This window comes from Salmo trutta, chromosome 24 (genome assembly GCF_901001165.1).
Source record: "Salmo trutta chromosome 24, fSalTru1.1, whole genome shotgun sequence".
Lineage (NCBI taxonomy): Eukaryota > Metazoa > Chordata > Actinopteri > Salmoniformes > Salmonidae > Salmo > Salmo trutta.
In genome coordinates this window covers 25,096,798-25,116,630 of record NC_042980.1, presented here as the reverse complement: position 1 = coordinate 25,116,630, position 19,833 = coordinate 25,096,798, and the positions used below count along the sequence as shown (strand labels likewise).

Sequence of the window (19,833 nt, the reverse complement as noted above, 5' to 3'; positions counted from 1 at the left end):
CTGTCACACTGTCTCTACCTGTCTCTACCTGTCACACTGTCTCTACCTGTCTTTACCTGTCCACCTGTCTCTACCTGTCCCACTGTCTCTACCTGTCCCACTGTCTCTACCTGTCACACTGTCTCTACCTGTCTCTACCTGTCCCACTGTCTCTACCTGTCTTTACCTGTCCTACTGTCTCTACCTGTCCCACTGTCTCTACCTGTCCCACTGTCTCTACTTGTCTCTACCTGTCCCACTGTATCTACCTGTCCCACTGTCTCTACCTGTCTCACTGCCTCTACCTGTCCCACTGTCTCTAACCTGTCCCACTGTCTCTACCTGTCTCTACCTGTCACACTGTCTCTACCTGTCCCACTGTCTCTACCTGTCCCACTGTCTCTACCTGTCTCACTGCCTCTACCTGTCCCACTGTCTCGAACCTGTCCCACTGTCTCTACCTGTCTCTACCTGTCCCACTGTCACTACCTGTCTCTACCTGTCCCACTGTCACTACCTGTCTCTACCTGTCCCACTGTCTCTACCTGTCACACTCTCTACTTATGTCTGAGCCCCCAGAACACACAGGGGTAGATACTGTTTCTACCTTTGCCACTGCTCACAGAGCACACTGAGCAGCTACTGCCCAGGAGGACATAGAGTTTGTGTATAGGTAGAGGAACATAGTTATAGAAAACTAAGAGCTGTGAGTTGTGACTGCACTCTAATTTGAAGTAACGTGGCTGTTGCACTCTAATTTGAAGTAACGTGGCTGTTGCATAATCTATGAGCAGAATCACTGTCTTACCTCAATTAGCTATGAAATCCATAGTTTGAAAGTGACTGCTTTCTTGAAGCTGTCCCGCACCATTTCCCCTACATTTCCCCCAACGTGGGCTAGCCCCCTAGCAATTTGTGTTCTATCCTATTTAGCTTCAGTGCCTCACGTTTGAGTGACAGCTATTAAGAGGCCTGCCCAGCGTTATCCATTGAGGTTGCAGGGCGGGCCCAATGGCTTAGTGGACACAGCAGAAATAGAGAGAGCGAGAGAGAGAGAGAGCAATGACGTGGTGCACATACCTGCACATATCTGACGTAGTAAGCTGTTTTCAGAGACCACTTTTGGCTCGTGAGTGCTACTTTCAAAATTACTAATTTAACAGCATCCTTGGTCTGCCCCCAAATGAACCCAGGCATGTTGGACCTGAATCAATCAATCACCCCATGCCATCCACGAAAAGCAGGGAGAGACAAGCTACAGAAAGAGAGGGAGGATGGATATGGGAGTTGATAAGGAGAGGATAGAAGAGATGAGAAAAGAAAAGAAAAAAATAGAAAAGAAGAGACTAGAAGAGACCACATGAATTTCACATGTGAAGTGTTCCAAAAACACATGTTTACATGTGATCACATAAAGTTATTGTGTTATTGTGATAACATGTGAAGTTATTGTGATAATGTGACAACATGTAAAGCAATGTGATAACATGTGAAGTTATTGTGATAATGTGACAACATGTAAAGCAACGTGATAACATGTGAAGTTAATGTGATAATGTGACAACATGTAAAGCAATGTGATAACATGTGAAGTTAATGTGATAATGTGACAACATGTAAAGCAATGTGATAACATGTGAAGTTAATGTGATAATGTGACAACATGTAAAGCAATGTGATAACATGTGAAGTTATTGTGATAACATGTGACATGTAAAGCAATGTGATAACATGTGAAGTTAATGTGATAATGTGACAACATGTAAAGCAACGTGATAACATGTGAAGTTAATGTGATAACATGTGACATGTAAAGCAATGTGATAACATGTGAAGTTAATGTGATAATGTGACAACATGTAAAGCAACGTGATAACATGTGAAGTTAATGTGATAATGTGACAACATGTAAAGCAACGTGATAACATGTGAAGTTAATGTGATAATGTGACAACATGTAAAGCAACGTGATAACATGTGAAGTTAATGTGATAATGTGACAACATGTAAAGCAATGTGATAACATGTGAAGTTAATGTGATAATGTGACAACATGTAAAGCAATGTGATAACATGTGAAGTTAATGTGATAATGTGACAACATGTAACGCAACGTGATAACATGTGAAGTTAATGCGATAATGTGACAACATGTAAAGCAATGTGATAACATGTGAAGTTAATGTGATAATGTGACAACATGTAAAGCAACGTGATAACATGTGAAGTTAATGTGATAATGTGACAACATGTAAAGCAATGTGATAACATGTGAAGTTAATGTGATAATGTGACAACATGTAAAGCAATGTGATAACATGTGAAGTTAATGTGATAATGTGACAACATGTAAAGCAATGTCATAACATGTGAAGTTATTGTGATAACATGTGACATGTAAAGCAATGTGATAACATGTGAAGTTAATGTGATAATGTGACAACATGTAAAGCAACGTGATAACATGTGAAGTTAATGTGATAATGTGACAACATGTAAAGCAACGTGATAACATGTGAAGTTAATGTGATAATGTGACAACATGTAAAGCAATGTGATAACATGTGAAGTTAATGTGATAATGTGACAACATGTAAAGCAATGTGATAACATGTGAAGTTATTGTGATAACATGTGACATGTAAAGCAATGTGATAACATATGAAGTTAATGTGATAATGTGACAACATGTAAAACAACGTGATAACATGTGAAGTGTTCCAAAAACACATTTTCACATGATTTCACATGTAAAATGAATGTGAAATCTTGTTTTCCCACATGTGAAATCATGTGTTTTTTCTGTAAGGGGAAGAGAAGGGAAGAGAACAGAACAGAAGAGTAGACAGGCAGTGTGTGTCTGTCTTATCAGTATATGGCTGTCCTGTCCTGTGTCCTGCGTTAGGATGAAGTGTCCCTGTCACCGTCCCAGCTCTCCCCCAGGGCCAGGCTTGATTAATGTGTCGTCCAGCAGCTGTGATAGTGGCCAAACTCTCCTGGGGACCAACCAGCCTCACCCATGTCCCTTTCACACCTGTCTGTCTGTCCCTGCTAAAAACCCCTAGCCTGCCAGAACGCCTGGTTTTGCGTGGCAAATGGCACCCTATTTCCTATATAGTGCACTACTTTTGGTGAGAGCCCTATGGGCCCTGATCAAACAGACACAGAGTGAGTCTCTCCTCTCCATACAGCTAAAATGAAACATTTTCCCCATTAAAATCTCCCTCTTTCTCCTCTCCTTCCATCTTTCTCCCTCTCCCTCTCCCTCTCTCTCTCGCGCTCTCTCGCTCTCTTTCACCCTCTCCTTCTCTCACCCCCCCTCTCGCACTCTTTTTCTCACTCACTGCTACAAACGATCTTACATCATCATGGTGTTCACCTTGCTAGGGGGGATAATGTCTCTTAGCAGGAGAGGAGCGATAGAACGAAGGAGTGGGGGGCACATTAACAGCTTGAACCTCAGCATGACACCCCTGTCTGTTTGCAATGGGCACGTGTGTGTGTGTGTGTGTGTGTGTGTGTGTGTGTGTGTGTGTGTGTGTGTGTGTGTGTGTGTGTGTGTGTGTCCATGGCCACTGAGGGCAGCTGCAGCAGTCGGTGTGATAAAGTACCAGTGTCTCAGGTAAACGACCAGTAACAGCAGGGGTAGCAGGCAGTTGACTTTGGGCCTGGGCTGCCTCTTTGTCATCCTCCACTCACTAACTCATTGTTTCTCTCCCCCACTTCCCTTACCTAGTCACTCGCTTGCTGGTTAAGAGTCATGATTATGACCTTTTTCAAATCAATCAAACCAATTCATTTTGCTAATCTCAGTTCCAGGACAAAGGAATTGCACATAAGTTCTGAAATAATTCTAAGAGTATAATTACTATGCAATTACAGACTCATACACGTCCTGAACATGAACCACTTCATGACATTAAAGTGACCAGACACATCATCTAAATGACGTAAATGTAAATGTAATCTTATCTATCTTAACTTTGCCAATTGTTGGGTTTATATCATAGCAAGCTGTCCATATAGATGACCATGTTTCTGTTGCTTACACCTAACCAGGCTGTTTTCTCTTCTCTGAACAAAGGTACTTTCCCTGCACCTTGCATCATCATCATCATCATCACCATCCACACACACAGACACACACAGACACACACACACCTCCAGTCAAGCAGCCAGCTCAGCCACCCAGCCAAGGTCAATTGCCTTTCCCCTCCTCATTCTGTGCTTAATGTACCTTTACACCCAGGCAGGGATAGAGGGCTGCACTATTTCTGCTCTGCTGCAAGGTGACTGCTTGGTGCTTACACACACACACACACACACACACACACACACACACACACACACACACACACACACACACACACACACACACACACACACACACACACACACACACACACACACACACACACCGGAGCCGCAGTCGGGTGACAGTCAGGCCCCGCTGGCTGCGGAGGCTGGCACAGAGTGTTTTGTGCGTGTGTGTGTGTGTGTGTGTGTGTGTGTGTGTGTGTGTGTGTAGCAGAGGCTGGCTGTGCTGGCACACAGTGACACAGAGCGACACAAGGTTCACAGGCCTCTAAACTCAGGGTCATGGGAGATGCTGAACAATAGAGCTGTTGACTACGCATGCTATTTCTGTCACTGCCTGCCACTCAGACTCTCTGAGCAATCACTCCGTCTCCCTGACTTTCTAGCACTCTCTCTCTGCACGAACACTCTGTTTCCCTGACTTTCTCTCTCTCTAACTCTCTGTCTCTGAGCGAACACTCTGTTTCCCTGACTTTCTCTCTCTCTAACTCTCTGTCTCTGAACGAACACTCAGTTTCCATGACTTTCTCTCACTCTCCTTCACCCCATCTCTCTCTCTTTCTCGTTTCCTCTCTCCCTCTCTCACACTCTCTCTCTCTCTTCGCCTTCTCCTTCACCTCATCTCACTCTCTCATCCTCTATTTCTCTACCCTCCCTTTCCTCATTTATCTTCCTCTCTTTCTCTCATTCTATTAGTCTGCATCCCATTCCCTCTAGAATCTCTGAAATCACTTTCAATCCCTCCCTTTATCATCCTCTCTCTCTCACCTCCCTCTGTGTAAATTCCCACCCTCCCTGATGCCTCCTTACAGCTTCCACGACTGACTGCAAACTCATTTATTACAGGTCACAAACGCAAGTGGTTCTTTAAAGGGACGCATCGCCCCAAAACCCTGAAGCACAATGAATAATCTACCTGCAGAAAAAGAGCACAAACACAACTCAGAGAGAGAGAGAGAGAGAGAGAGAGAGAGAGAGAGAGAGAGAGACATAGAGATAGAGAGAGAGACAACGAATACAAATTCCATCTAGACACCATTGCCCTAGAGCACACAAAAAATACTTGAATCAGTTAAAGAACCCACTGCCCTTTATGGTTGTGAGGTCTGGGGTCCACTCACCACCCAATAATTCACAAAATGGGACAAACACCAAATTGAGACTAGGCATGCAGAATTCTGCTAAAATATCCTCGGTGTACAACGTTAAACACCAAATAATGCATGCAGAGCAGAATTAGGCCGATACCCGCTAATTATCAAAATCCAGAAAATAGCTGTTAAATTCTACAACCACCTAAAAGGAAGCGTTTCCCAAACCTTCCATAACAAAGCCATCACCTACAGAAAAATTTACCTGGAGAAGAGCCCCCTAGGCAAGCTGGTCCTGGGTCTCTGTTCATAAACACAAACAGACCCCACAGCGCTTCAGAACAGCAACACGATTAGACCCAACCAAATCATGAGAAAACATAAAGATAATTACTTGACACATTGGAAAGAATTTATTAAAAAAAACCTGAGCAAACTAGAATGCTATTTGGCCCTAAACAGAATACCTGACCACTGTGACTGACCCAAAATTAAGGAAATCTTTAACTATGCACAGACTCAGTGAGCATAGTCTTGCTTTTGAGACAGACCTGGCTCTCAAGAGAAGACAGGCTATGTGCACACTGCCCACATAATTAGGTGGAAACTGAGCTACACTTCCTAACCTCCTGCCAAATGTATGACCATTTTAGAGACACATATTTACATCAGATTACATAGACCCACAAAGAATTTGAAAACAAATCCAATTTTGATAAACTCCCATATCTATTGGGTGAAATACCACAGTGTGCCGGGTCACAGCAGCAAGATGTGTGACCCGTGAAGAACAAACACCATTGTAAATACAACCTATATTTTTGTTTATTTATTTTCCCTTTTGTACTTTAACTATTTGCACATCATTACAACACTGTATATAGACATAATATGACATTTGAAATGTCTTTATTATTTTGGAACTTCTGTGAGTGTAATGTTCACTGTTAATTTATTTTTGTTTATTTCACTTTTGTTTATTATCTATTTCACTTGCTCTGGCAATGTAAACATATGTTTTCCATAACAATGAAGCCCCTTAAATTGAAAATGCAATTGAGAGAGGGAGAGAGAGAGCGAGAGAACAAAAGAAAGAAAGAAAGAACGAAAGAAAGAAAGAAAGAGAGTTTAAAAGAGAGAGAGTTAGAGAGAGGGAGTTAGAGAGAGGGAGTTAGAGAGAGGGAGTTAGAGAAAGAGAGAGAGAGAGAGAGAGAGAGGGGGGGGCGAGAGAGAGAGATAGAGAAAGAGAGAGTTAGAGAGAGAGAGAGAGAAAATTAGAGAAAGAGAGAGTGAGAAAGAGCGAAAGAAAGAGAAAGAATAGAGAGGAGAGACACAAACAAAAAGCATTTTAATATGTTAGGTTTTCTCTGTTTGGCTGTGCCTGCTGATACATTAAAAGCAGCTTTATCTTAACTGACCGTGCAGAATTACACATCGTTGCCTTGTTGTTCTACTTATTCATGCACACACAAATCGGCTAAATCAAGATTAAGCTTTAAGTGAGCGTTCCAGCTGTCCTGAAGCAGTCAATATCACTCAAAGCCCCTGCTGTAATTACATTGTAAACGCAGATTAGCTATGAATATTTTAAACAGGGATTACTGAAAGAGAAAAAGAAAGAAGAGAGAAAGAAAAAAAACAAGAGAGAAATGTGCCCTTTAGCGCCCCCGCAACACGAAACACATGAAACACTCTTCAGAAGGTGGAGCGGAGCGTGAGCTGCTTCCATGGTTGGGTTTGCCAACCTATTATTATTCTTTGATTTGTTCCCCACTATTATTAAGGAGCCAAGGAAGAGGAGAGGGAGGGAGAGTGGGAGAGAGAAAAGAAAAAGTACAGAATAAAACAAATCACCCTGACTTGTCAGACACTTCAGAGGGAATAACAAGGTTGAGAGAGACCAGAAATTATAAAGGCAACAATTATCTGAACATTTAACTCTAAACATTGTGGTAATGAGTGCGTCTTAGAGGAGATTAGCCATATTTCCATTGTCATTCTAATTATTTCCTCTTTTGTGAAGCGCATAGAGAAAACAAAGGATAGAAGCGTGTGGGAAGTACTGTATAGACGAGTGCAACAGTCATAGAAAGAGAAAGAGGGAAAAGACTGGATTACCAGAGTTGATGCTGTCAATCCCCATTGAGGCTTCATCCCTCTGTCTCCTCCCCCACCCCTCTGTCTCCTCCCCCACCCCTCTGTCTCCTCCCCTCTCCCCCCTGGTCCTCCCTCCTTCCAGCCCTACTGTCAGTTTAAACCTTCACAACACACTCGTCAAAAGGCCATTCACTCCGCCAACCCTCCTAACTGACAGACAGTCTCTCAGCCTCTGGTACACACACACACACACACACACACACACACACACACACACACACACACACACACACACACACACACACACACACACACACACTAGATGGATGCATTTGGAAGGATCTAGACATCTGTATTTTTCCTGCTCATTTGAATAAATCTCTGTTGAAAGATGGGTCATAACACTAAATGTACTGAACATGTCATAGACACAGAAAGACAGAGAGAAGACGATGTTTACCAGTGCAAAGCAGAGCAGTGTGATGCAATGCAGGCCTGTTAGCTACCGGTATGGGCTAAGCACTAATTGGCAGTTCCTGTACTGTACATGAGATCTGATTTATTCAGCTGCTATACTCTATGTCTGTAAGGGGCACTTTCCCAAAAAATCCCAGGTTTTCCAGAAGAGGAGGGATTAATAAACAGAAAATATCAAATCCTCCAGCCAGGATTTCTGGGAAACCTTTTTTTTGGCAATCCTAGTACTGTATGACAGCGGTCATAAATAGTACCGAGATAAAGCCTGTAGGATATAGGATGTGTCAGTGCTGTATGTATGTAGGATGTGACAGTACTGCTGGCTTCTCTCAGTGGGAGGGCTTCCCCCATAATACAATAGACATCCTAATTAAAACAAGAAGAATTGATTCCACCACCGAGACCAAATCCTATTAGAAATCCATCTTGGCAAACATGTGCTGATGTCATTTACATTTTCCCTCAAATCATTATTCTCTGTAAAAAGAAAAAGATGATGATACTTGACTTGAGAAACACACACAGGCATGAAAACGTGCGTGCACACACACACACACACACACACACACACACACACACACACGCACACACACGCACACGCACACACACGCACACACACACACAAACACAAACACACACACAGATTCAGAAAAGGGGAAAGAGCATCCCTAGCACCCTTGGGCAGTATTCTTGGCTTTCAGCCCATACTCAGACACCCTGCAGTTAGTGTAAATTGTAATTCCTACACAAAGCCAGCTGGCACACTAAGACTGGCCATGTTGTGAGCATGTACCAGGGTAAATAATGAATAAAAACAAGATTTACTTTCAAAGAGAGGAGAGTGGAACTACTGAGACCATAGATAGAGCATTATGAAAAAGAACAGGAGCGAGAGAGAGAGAGAGAGAGATAAAGATAAACAGAGACAAAAAGACTGCGAAAGAGGGGAACTCACAAGGCCTAATCAGAAGCACAGTAGTCTATTTGTCTCATGTAGCAGATTAAGCCGTAATCACACATACATGATTTGCAATCTCATGTGCAGCAGTAGGCCTAGGCCACATGTGATGAATTACCAAACATGTGATGAATTACCGTCCAAACAAAGCGCTGTGGACCTCGGGGTTGGTTGGTGCTCATAATTCTACTAAGAAATGATCATTCTCTGCCCCTCCTTGTGCGTCTAGCGACTGCACACACAATATATGAGTGTATATGGGGATCCAAAGATCAGCTAGGCTACTGTATGTATGTCCTCTCTCTCTCGCTTGTCAACACTTACTGTATCTAATACTGGAAAAACAACCAACAAACATTATATCTATGCCCTATCACCCCCCCACCCCCCTTTATAAGCCACTGTAGTCACACACACACACACACACACACACACACACACACACACACACACACACACACACACACACACACACACACACACACACACACACACACACACACACACACACACCAATGTATCCTGGTGTCACTGTTCTTACTGTTCTCTTCAGTTGTTTTGTGTATTGCATGTTCCTCATCTGATTAAGACACTTAACTCAGGGGGCAGAGAGCAGCTAGCGCAGAGCGCCTCACGAGCGCCTCTGCTTTCACTGAGTAGCCAGCTAGTCTGCTTTCGCTGAGCAGCCCGCTAGTCTGCTTTCGCTGAGCAGCCCGCTAGTCTGCCTTCGCTGAGCAGCCCGCTAGTCTGCCTTCGCTGAGCAGCCCGCTAGTCTGCCTTCGCTGAGCAGCCCGCTAGTCTGCTTTCGCTGAGCAGCCCGCTAGTCTGCTTTCGCTGAGCAGCCCGCTAGTCTGCTTTCGCTGAGCAGCCCGCTAGTCTGCTTTCGCTGAGCAGCCCGCTAGTCTGCTTTCGCTGAGCAGCCCGCTAGTCTGCTTTCGCTGAGCAGCCCGCTAGTCTGCTTTCGCTGAGCAGCCCGCTAGTCTGCTTTCACTGAGCAGCCCGCTAGTCTGCCTTCACTGAGCAGCCCGCTAGTCTGCCTTCACTGAGCAGCCCGCTAGTCTGCCTTCACTGAGCAGCCCGCTAGTCTGCCTTCACTGGGCTACAGAGGGGATCGCCTGGGAATCAAAGCTCACTATACTTCCAGCTGAGTGCCAGAGACACAGAGGTCACATCATCTTTATAGCCAAAGATTTTAGAGGAATGAATAAGAGGGTCTTTGTGTGACGGTGGTGTATTGCCGTGTGGGCAGAAAATGACACCATTCTTTTTTGCTTTGATAGAAAGAAATGGAGGGGAACACATGTAATACAAGTGACGTAGCTGAGAAACTGTGAAAGCCACAAGCCAAATACATTCCCATTCTCTGCTGTCCAGACTCCCTGTTTGAGTCAGTCAGACCATGTAAACATTTAGATGTACTGTGAACTCAAGATTGGCGTAATAAGAAAAAACATCCAAATATCACCCAATCAACTTGTCCTTGTCATTTCATCTACTGTAGTCTCTGTTTGTGGGGATACTCGGCGTAAAAGGGACTGCTCATATGGTTAATCAACATTGTTACTTGGTTGTAAATTGGTGATATGGTCCCTATGACCCAATGTTAGAATATTGACACTATATGAACCAAAGACATCTTAATGCCAGACATTAAAACATGAAAACTTGAAATTACCTTCATGTAGTGTCCTTAATGTACATTAATTATAATGATATAGCTTTTCAAACATAGTACAACCAAAATTACCGGGGGATATAGGCCTAGGCAAACATAAAATATGAATCATGAAAAATTATCAAAACATCCAAGCCGAGACTGCATTCCATTTCCCTTGATAAAGCTCCAAATTAAATTGGAGTTTTTTTGTAATTCAATAAATATTAATAGGACTCAGACGCCATACATTTTTACCTACTTCAATGGAAATTTCCCTTCTTTCAAAGCAAGCAAAAACAAACAGCATCTGAAGGGAGCAAAAAGGGCAAACACAGTGTGTGTCTGAAATGGCAACCGGAGCTGATCTCTTACAAGTAGGCCTACAATGTTGACAATAAGTCATATATTAAACAACTTCATGGAAATATGATTGCAACTATTTAGGCCTACCTTTTTACTCATTAATTAGAGTAGAGCATGGTGTTAGCAACGCCAGGGTTGTGGGTTCGATTCCCACGGGGGACCAGTACGGAGAAACATTTATGAAATGTATGCATTCACTACTGTAAGTCGCTCTGGATAAGAGCGTCTGCTAAATGACTAAAATGTAAATGTTCTGGCGATCCTAATTTATATAGGCTTTCTAGGGCAGACTGGGGCTTTTGGCACCACTAGGTTGCTATGCAGTAGAGACCGTCAGAGCTTGTGACTTCACGCTCCAAACCGGATACTGGGGAAATGATTGTGACAGAAAAATGGAGGTGAGTGCCATGTTTAACTGTGTTGTGGCGCATTCCCACCTGTTGATTGGTTGATTTCCATGACGAAATGCATCATGGATAAAGGTATTTCAACCCTAACTTTCTGACGCAGCCATTTGGCCTGACAGAGGACAGTCATATTATGAGGCCTGGTCAAGTCTGTGCTTGTCAGTAACATTGCTCTTCATCCTGTTTGTTGTTTTGTAAATACTGTGAGTAGGTTAGACCTATGTTTGGCACCTTGAAATTCCCACCTTGCAAATAAAAGCCTTCATGATGGACTACCTGCCTACCACACATCACCATATAGCCTAAATGGGATACTTTTGACAAGAGCCCTACCTCTATTGAGTACCGTTTCGGACGCAGCCAAGCAAATCTGGAGAGTGTAACCACCCTCTGTAAAGTGTGTTATGCCAGAGGTGCAGCTGTGGGGCATCAGGACACCCAGAGGCACACATGACAAAGGTGAAATCAAGTGCTGAGTCAAGCCTCTCCCTCTCGCCTGTCCCTCCTGCCTGTCCCTCTCGCCTGTCCCTCCTGCCTGTCCCTCCTGCCTGTCCCTCCCGCCTGTCACTCTTGCCTGTCCCTCCTGCCTGTCCCTCTCACCTCTCCCTCTCGCCTGTCCCTCTCGCCTGTCCCTCCTGCCTGTCCCTCTTGCCTGTCCCTCCTGCCTGTCCCTCCTGCCTGTCCCTCCTGCCTGTCCCTCTTGCCTCTCCCTCTCGCCTGTCCCTCCTGCCTGTCCCTCCTGCCTGTCCCTCTCGCCTGTCCCTCCGGCCTGTTCCCCCTGCCTGTCCTTCTCGCCTCTCCCTCCTGCCTGTCCCTCTCGCCTCTCCCTCTCGCCTGTCCCTCTCGCCTGTCCCTCCTGCCTGTCCCTCTCGCCTGTCCCTCCTGCCTGTCCCTCTTGCCTCTCCCTCTCGCCTGTCCCTCTCGCCTGTCCCTCCTGCCTGTCCCTCTTGCCTCTCCCTCTGGCCTGTCCCTCTCGCCTGTCCCTCCTGCCTGTCCCTCTCGCCTCTCCCTCTCGCCTGTCCATCTCGCCTGTCCCTCTGGCCTCTACCTCTTGCCTGTCCCTCTTGCCTGTCCCTCTTGCCTGTCCAACATCATACACAGGCAAGGCCTACTCCTACTGCACACACACACAGACTGGACACATATGCATGCAAACTGAATAGACAATGACTCACACATAGTGGTAGGCTATCTACTGATTGAATTGTTACAGTATAAAAAAATATTGTCTCCAGCCTTGAGAGACAATATTTGGGTTTCATTTCTGGGTTCATGATCCTGATGTTTCTCCTTCTCTGTGTCCCATCTTCTCTTTGAGGGGACATAATCCAAAGTAAGCCGATTAACACTGATATTTGTATTCTTCCACCACCATGCAACCATTTTATGTTAACTTCTAAATGTCACAATACTGCTTGATTTAAATCCACAGCCCACTGCAACTTGACAGGATAGACATATCTTCTTTATGTCAGGCAGGATGTTGGATTTATTTGACTGAGACTGAACTGCATAAGAATACAGCATTATGGATAACAATGCTCTCAGCAAACTGCAACAGCTGAAGCATCACATATATAGAAGTGCATTTGCCATAGGCCTACAACCGCTTTCCAATACAGAAAATATATTAATCAATCCTGAGGACTCCCGAGTGGTGCAGCGGTCTAAGGCACTGCATCTCAGTGCTAGAGGTGTCACTACAGACACCCTGGTTCGATTCCAGGCTGTATCACAACAGGCCATGATTGAGAGTGCACAATTGGCCCAGTGTCTTTCAGGTTTGGCCAGTGTAAGACATTATTGTAAATAAGAATTTGCCTGGTAAAATATATAAATAAAACGCTATAATATAGAGTATGTAGTTGCCTGGCAGGCTGGAGTCAAGGCGCGCTAGCCAAAAATACTACACATGTTGATTACAACATTTGATTGTTATAATTGGTCTAATGTTCTAATAATTACTCACCTGAAAGATAACATGTTAAAAAATCTAGGGCTAATCAACTAAACGGGTCTTATCGGGAATGCAACGGACGGTTTCTTTCTTCCCTTCTCTTTGTTTAGTAGACAATTCATACAAGGTCTTGTCGCCCTGGGGCAGTGCGGGTGCGCTGTATTGCACCTTTAGCTCTGAACAAACCGCATGCAGGTTGCATAGAATGTGAGGCGCGCGGAACAGAGGGGTGCTATGGTGGATTGGTTACTTAGAATATGTGATTCGATATTAAACGAGAGTTGAAAAGACCAGCTGCTGTGTATATGCTACCTACTGGACAGAGACAGAAACCCTACACCCAGTGCACTTGCTGAAGGGGATAAACACCTGCCAAATACTGTATGTTAAACAACATAACAACCTCTTTGTTTTTAAAGAGTGTATAAATCAGTCATAGTAGATATTGAACGGAAAAACCACTCTGAAATATCGGGTGTGTTTGTGTGCGTGCGTCTGTGTATGCGTGTGTGTTGCGTGTGTGTGTGGGTGTGTATCAGCGCGCGCTCTCAGTCCCTTCCCTGGCGCAGAGCGGAGAGCGTTTCTCTCCGGTTCATACTATAGACTACCACCATGTGTAAAGCTGCACTGCTCCAAGCACGGCGCACCAATGTGAGCGATGTGTTAAAAATCGGATCATAGTCAAATGTATATAGTATTGTACGTTTGAAACGAGTCATAACCTCGTTAGAACAGCACTCAACTAGCCTACTTGCTTTACTATAGGCGAGGTTATATTATACTATTATGCCTAAAACTAGTCTACTACTAACTGATAATAATACTAGGCTAATAATAATAAAGACTAGGCTAATATTAGTATAATAATAATAATAATAATAGCCGGCGATTGTTATTACCTATGAGTATAAAGTTAATAGATAGGTTTATTCAGAGAACAAATGCGCCCTTTCAAAGTGACAAAAGTACCTGCGACTTGTAAACCAAACCAACAAAACACGATTTTTATTTACCGGAATCGAATGTTGTCTGAGAAAACAAACACACACAGACGGACGGACCAATGCCCACTATAAATGCCCACCACCCACTCTCACAGTGAGACGGACGACGCGAGATGAGAATAAAGCAGGAGCCAGGAGGCTATGGTGGACTTGGTCTCAGTCTCAGTGATGTCCACTGTTTGTCCAAGCCGAGGGACACGTGTGTCGGTGATTTAATGCTCCTTATTCTCCCAAAAAATGAAGAGTGCCGCTCTCTGTCTGTGCTTGTACTCGAGGCTGAGAGCAGAAACATGTTGTCCGTTGAGATTCCTCTAATTTCGTTAGAGAGAAATACATAAGGAATTCAGAAATTCTACACGAGCCAAACACACATCACTCTTTCATTTCGGATGGTTTGTCATTGTGGCAATAGAATAACCTAGTAGCCTAGCTACTATATACTGATATTTCTCAATACGACCTCTTTAACTTAGAGGAGACGTGTATGGGCTACTTTAGGCTACTCTTCAATGTTCTTAGATAGAGCCAGGGTGATTTTAAAGCAGATATGAACGAAAATCAACATAGTGGGTATAGATAATTTGAAGGACAACCCAGAGAGTTGGTAAACAAAACGGCCAAATGTGTGGGGACTGTTGGAAGAGGCATACAACACACCACTTGTTCAGTGCGCAGCGCGCAGACAGTTGTGACAAGAGTAGCCACAAACCTCTTGCGCTGTTCACCAGCCAGCCAGACACCGAACTGTCACTCACCTGCTTGTGAAGAGATCCTCCGAAACAGCGCAGAAGTGAGCAGAAAGCCCAAGCAACACAGAACCGATGCTAGTAGCTTCATTTTCAGGGGTTCGCAGTAACTCCTTTGATTCACATGTCCAGAAACAAAATCCCTTTCGGCTTGACAAATATGAAAATGTAGAAGCTTGTGTCAGTTTGCAGTTAAGTTATTGATTCGAGTTAGTAGTAGGCTAATTAGTCCAACTCGGTCTTCTTCTTCTCCTTGTCTGGTTTATGCCTAGTGAATAAATGTGAATAAAAGTTCAAACCGATAGAAGGTAGCGTATGTTCCAAGGTAGCGCTTTGATATGGCTTGTCAAAAATAGTAAAGCAATGCTCATGCCATTCATTACTCTCGGAGTTGGATACGGTACTAAGCGACTGCGTACTGTCTAGAGACACACCCCCTTGCAATTCTGTCTCCTCCCACAGTCAACAGGATTGGTCGAAGGTAGCGCTGATTGATTTAAGCCCTCCTCCTAGAACCAGGGATTTTTAATGTTGCCAAAATCCTTGAATTTGTTGCGTTGGTCCCTTGCGATTTACTAAATCTACAAAATAATATTGCTTGTCAAAATGATGCGTTATATGCCTACCTGTTTTGGGAGACCTAAATGTGAGCATAATAGGCTACTCTAGCATTTATTCTTGCCACTTAAAATGTATTTAAATTGTAGACCATGTCTAAATGGGTCTGGAACGAACAGGACCACGAACAGCTTCTACCCCTAAGCCATATAAGACTGCAAAATAGCTAGTTAAAGATGCACTATGCAGAATTCGCTCCGCAATTTCAAGGTGGTTTAAATGATAAAAATTAGCCTAATTTCAGTTTATGTGACACAACAAGCAACTATAGGGTAGATAATCATTGTACCGTTTAAACCGTTGTGAAATATATTTTTCATAACCATGCTATGTTGTTGTCTTAGGTCTCTATGTAGTTTGTGGTGTATCTCTTGTCATGATGTGTGTTTTGTCCTATATTTTTATTTTTAATCCCAATCCCTGTCCCCGCAGGAGGCCTTTTGATTTTGGTAGGCTCATTGTAAACACGAATTTGTTCTTAACTGACTTGTCTAGTTAAATGAAGGTAAAATAAAACAAAATAAAGTATTTAAATATTGTATTTTCTGCTGTTTGAAGCTGGTGTGTAAAACCAAAAGTAAAAGATTCCAAAACGAAATTTAAGACCAGGAAGCACAGTAATAGAACCTATCTACTGCTTGTTAGACTAGCTTTCAATGAGAATGACAGATCTATAACTAACATTTTTATGTGAATTTGGTGGGGTTGCCTAAAAAGTTACATATTGGAGCTTTAAATAGCTACCTGGACTATCTGCAATGTCCCTTTTTACACTAACTGTGTTTGAGTCATCACAGACTGTACACTGCTGCTACTGTTAACCATCTGTCACCTTATTCCTAGTTATATGTACAGTATACTGTATACCTACCTCCATTACCTTGTATCCTTGCACATGGACTCAGTAATGATACCCGTTGTATATAGCCAGGTTATCATTACTCATTGTGTATCTACTTTTACTTTAATTATTATGTATTTAAATTTTCTATTATTTATCTATTTTCTTTTTCTCTGCAATTTTGGGAAGGGACGTAACTAAGCTTTTCACTGTTAGTCCACACCTGTTGTTTATGAAGCATGTGACTAATACAATATGATTTGATTTGAGTCAACAGGCATTCCTGTTTTTAATGGCCTGCCTATCATTTTTATACATGACCCTGAGAATAATGGGATGTTAATTGATTAACTCAGGAACCACACCTGTGTGGAAGCACCTGATTTCAATATACTTTTTATCCCTCATTTACTCAAGTGTTTCCATTATGTTTGCAGTTACCTGTATTTCCATGTTGAAGCCAGTAAAAACAACTAGATCGGCTAGGCTACATGTATACTATTTAATAAACTATCTTCAATGGATAGGAAAACATCCATGGCTCCAGGGAAGAGCCATTAGGCCTACAGTGTGCACACATTGCTTTATGCTCATGGAACGAGAGATTTATGATATCCTGCTTCTGACCCGATCCTATTTAGAAATATTGTTGTTGTTAAAAAAAACGGATTGATTGTTAGTCCACACCTGATGTTTACGAAGCATGTGATGAATCAAATTTGATTTGACACATAATAACATAATGAGGGCAGGTTATAGGGCAGGTTATAATCTTAGAGTAGGCCTATGTGTTGTCTAGAATTAAACAGAATACATTTTTATTCAACTTTGACTTTTGAACTTAAAAACAAACAAATTGCATCTTAAGCTGGAGTGACCGGATAGAATGTAAATGTTGTGTGTCCACATCAGAACATGAGAATGACCTACCTCTCAATTACACTCTCTCTCTCTCTCTCTCTCTCTCTCTCTCTCTCTCTCTCTCTCTCGCTCTCTCTCTCTCTCTCTCTCTCTCTCTCTCTCTCTCTCTCTCTCTCTCTCTCTCTCTCGCTCTCTCTCTCTCTCTCTCTCTCTCTCTCTCTCTCTCTCTCTCTCTCTCTCTCTCTCTCTCTCTCTCTCTCTCTCTCTCTCTCTCTCTCTCTCTCTCTCTCTCTCTCTCTCTCTCTCTCTCTCTCTCTCTCTCTCTCTCTCTCTCTCTCTCTCTCTCTCTCTCTCTCTCTCTCTCTCTCTCTCTCTCTCTCTCTCTCTCTCTCTCTCTCTCTCTCTCTCTCTCTCTCTCTCTCTCTCTCTCTCTCTCTCTCTCTCTCTCTCTCTCTCTCTCTCTCTCTCTCTCTCTCTCTCTCTCTCTCTCTCTCTCTCTCTCTCTCTCTCTCGCTCTCTCTCTCTCTCTCTCTCTCTCACCTCAAGAGAGGGGAGAACACCCTCTGAGCTGTAATATGCCAAAACATCTGGTCTGAAAAGCAAATTTTCTTATGTTTGGCACACATAGGGCGTGCATGAACACACACACACAAGCACACACACACACACGCAGGCGCATGCACGTACACATACACACGCTCACTTTTAAGCAGTGTTGTAGGCCTACTGTAGCCTAAAAGCTTTCTGAACCTTTTGCATGTTGTTTGCCCTTAATACAACTGTATTAAGAATATTAATGTTAAAGTGAACTGTAGAATCAAGGTAAACGAAAAGGTAGACTGAATTTAAACTTATTTATACAAATAACATGGTGAAGAACCACGGAGAAGGAGATGAAGGACTGTGGCCTGTCATGGAAAGCCATCCTGAAAAAAAGCAGAAGATCGACAGCAAGGTCACGCTCTCATGGATGCCTTATGATCCAAATAGGAACAAAGAGGATTAAGTAATGTGTTATTGCAGGGTTTGTTATTGCATGAAATGTTATGTAAACTAACACTATATTATTGCTTATATTATCATGTTATAGAGAAGCATTACATTTTATGGCTAGCATAGTCTTTTTAGCATTGGCCTATAATGATGAATGTCATAAATACACTACAGTTCAAAAACTTGGGGTCACTTAGAAATGTCCTTATTTATGAAAGAAAAGCACATTTTTTGTCCATTAAAATAACATCAAATTGATCAGAAATATAGTGTCGACATTGTTAATGTTGTAAATAACTATTGTAGCTGGAAACGGCTGATCTTTTATGTAATATCTACATAGGCGTACAAAGGCCCATTATCAGCAACCATCACTCCTGTGTTCCAATGGCATGTTGTGTTAGCTAATCCAAGTTTATCATTTTAAAAGGATAATTGATCATTAGAAAACCTTTTCCCAATTATGTTAGCACAGCAGAAACCTGTTGTTATGATAAAGGAAGCAATAACACTGGCCTTCTTTAGACGAGTTGAGTATCTGGAGCATCAGCATTTGTGGGTTCGATTACAGGCTCAAAATGGCTAGAAACAAAGACCTTTCTTCTGAAACCCATCAGTCTATTCTTGTTCTGAGGAATGAAGGCTTTTCCATGTTAGAAATTGCCAAGAAACTGAAGATCTGGTACAACACTGTGTACTACTCCCTTCACAGAACAGTGCAAACTGACTCTAACCAGAATAGAAAGAGGAGTGGGAGGCCCCGGTGCACAACTGAGCAAGAGGACAAGTACATTAGAGTGTCTAGTGTCCTCAACTGGCAGCTTCATTAAATAGTAACCACAAAACACCAGTCTCAACGTCAACAGTGAAGAGGTGACTCTGGGATGGTGGCCTGGGCAGAGTTCCTCTGTCCAGTGTCTGTGTTCTTTTGCCTATCTTAATCTTTTATTTTTATTGGCCAGTTATTGGCTAGTCTGAGATATGGCTTTTTCTTTGCAATTCTGCCTAGAAGGCCAGCATCCTTCTGCCTCTTCACTGTGGTTCCCAATGTAGAATAATACTGAAGGCATCAAAACTATGAAATAAACCATATGGAATCATGTAGTAACCAATTCAAACAAATCAAAATATATTTTATAGTTGAGATCCTTCAAATTACCCACTCTTTGCCTTGATTACAGCTTTGCACACTCGCTCTCAACCAGCTTTATGAGGTAGTCACCTGGAATGTTAAAAGTTCATTTGTGGAAATTTCTTTCATACATAATGCGTTTGAGCCAATCAGTTGTGCTGTGACAAGGTAGGGGTGGTATACAGAATATAGCCCTATTTGGTAAAATACCAAGTCCATATTATGGCAAGAACAGCTCGAAAAAGCAAAGAGAAACAACAGTCCCATCCATACTTGAAGATATGAAGATCAGTCAATCTGGATAATTTCAAGAACTTTGAAAGTTTCCTCAAGTA

General features: G+C 42.9%; 1 protein-coding gene across 1 annotated transcript in view; it reads right to left on the bottom strand.

Annotated features, from left to right (window-relative positions):
* The window catches only part of LOC115160516 (receptor tyrosine-protein kinase erbB-4-like), a 235,484-nt gene extending 220,006 nt beyond the window's left edge, over positions 1-15,478 (bottom strand). Inside the window, exon 1 of the mRNA XM_029710684.1 lies at positions 15,063-15,478. Within this exon, the coding sequence (XP_029566544.1) occupies positions 15,063-15,144 (82 nt within the window). The 5' untranslated portion in view covers positions 15,145-15,478. The remainder of the gene's footprint in view (positions 1-15,062) is intronic.
* Positions 15,479-19,833: the final 4,355 nt, after the last annotated feature.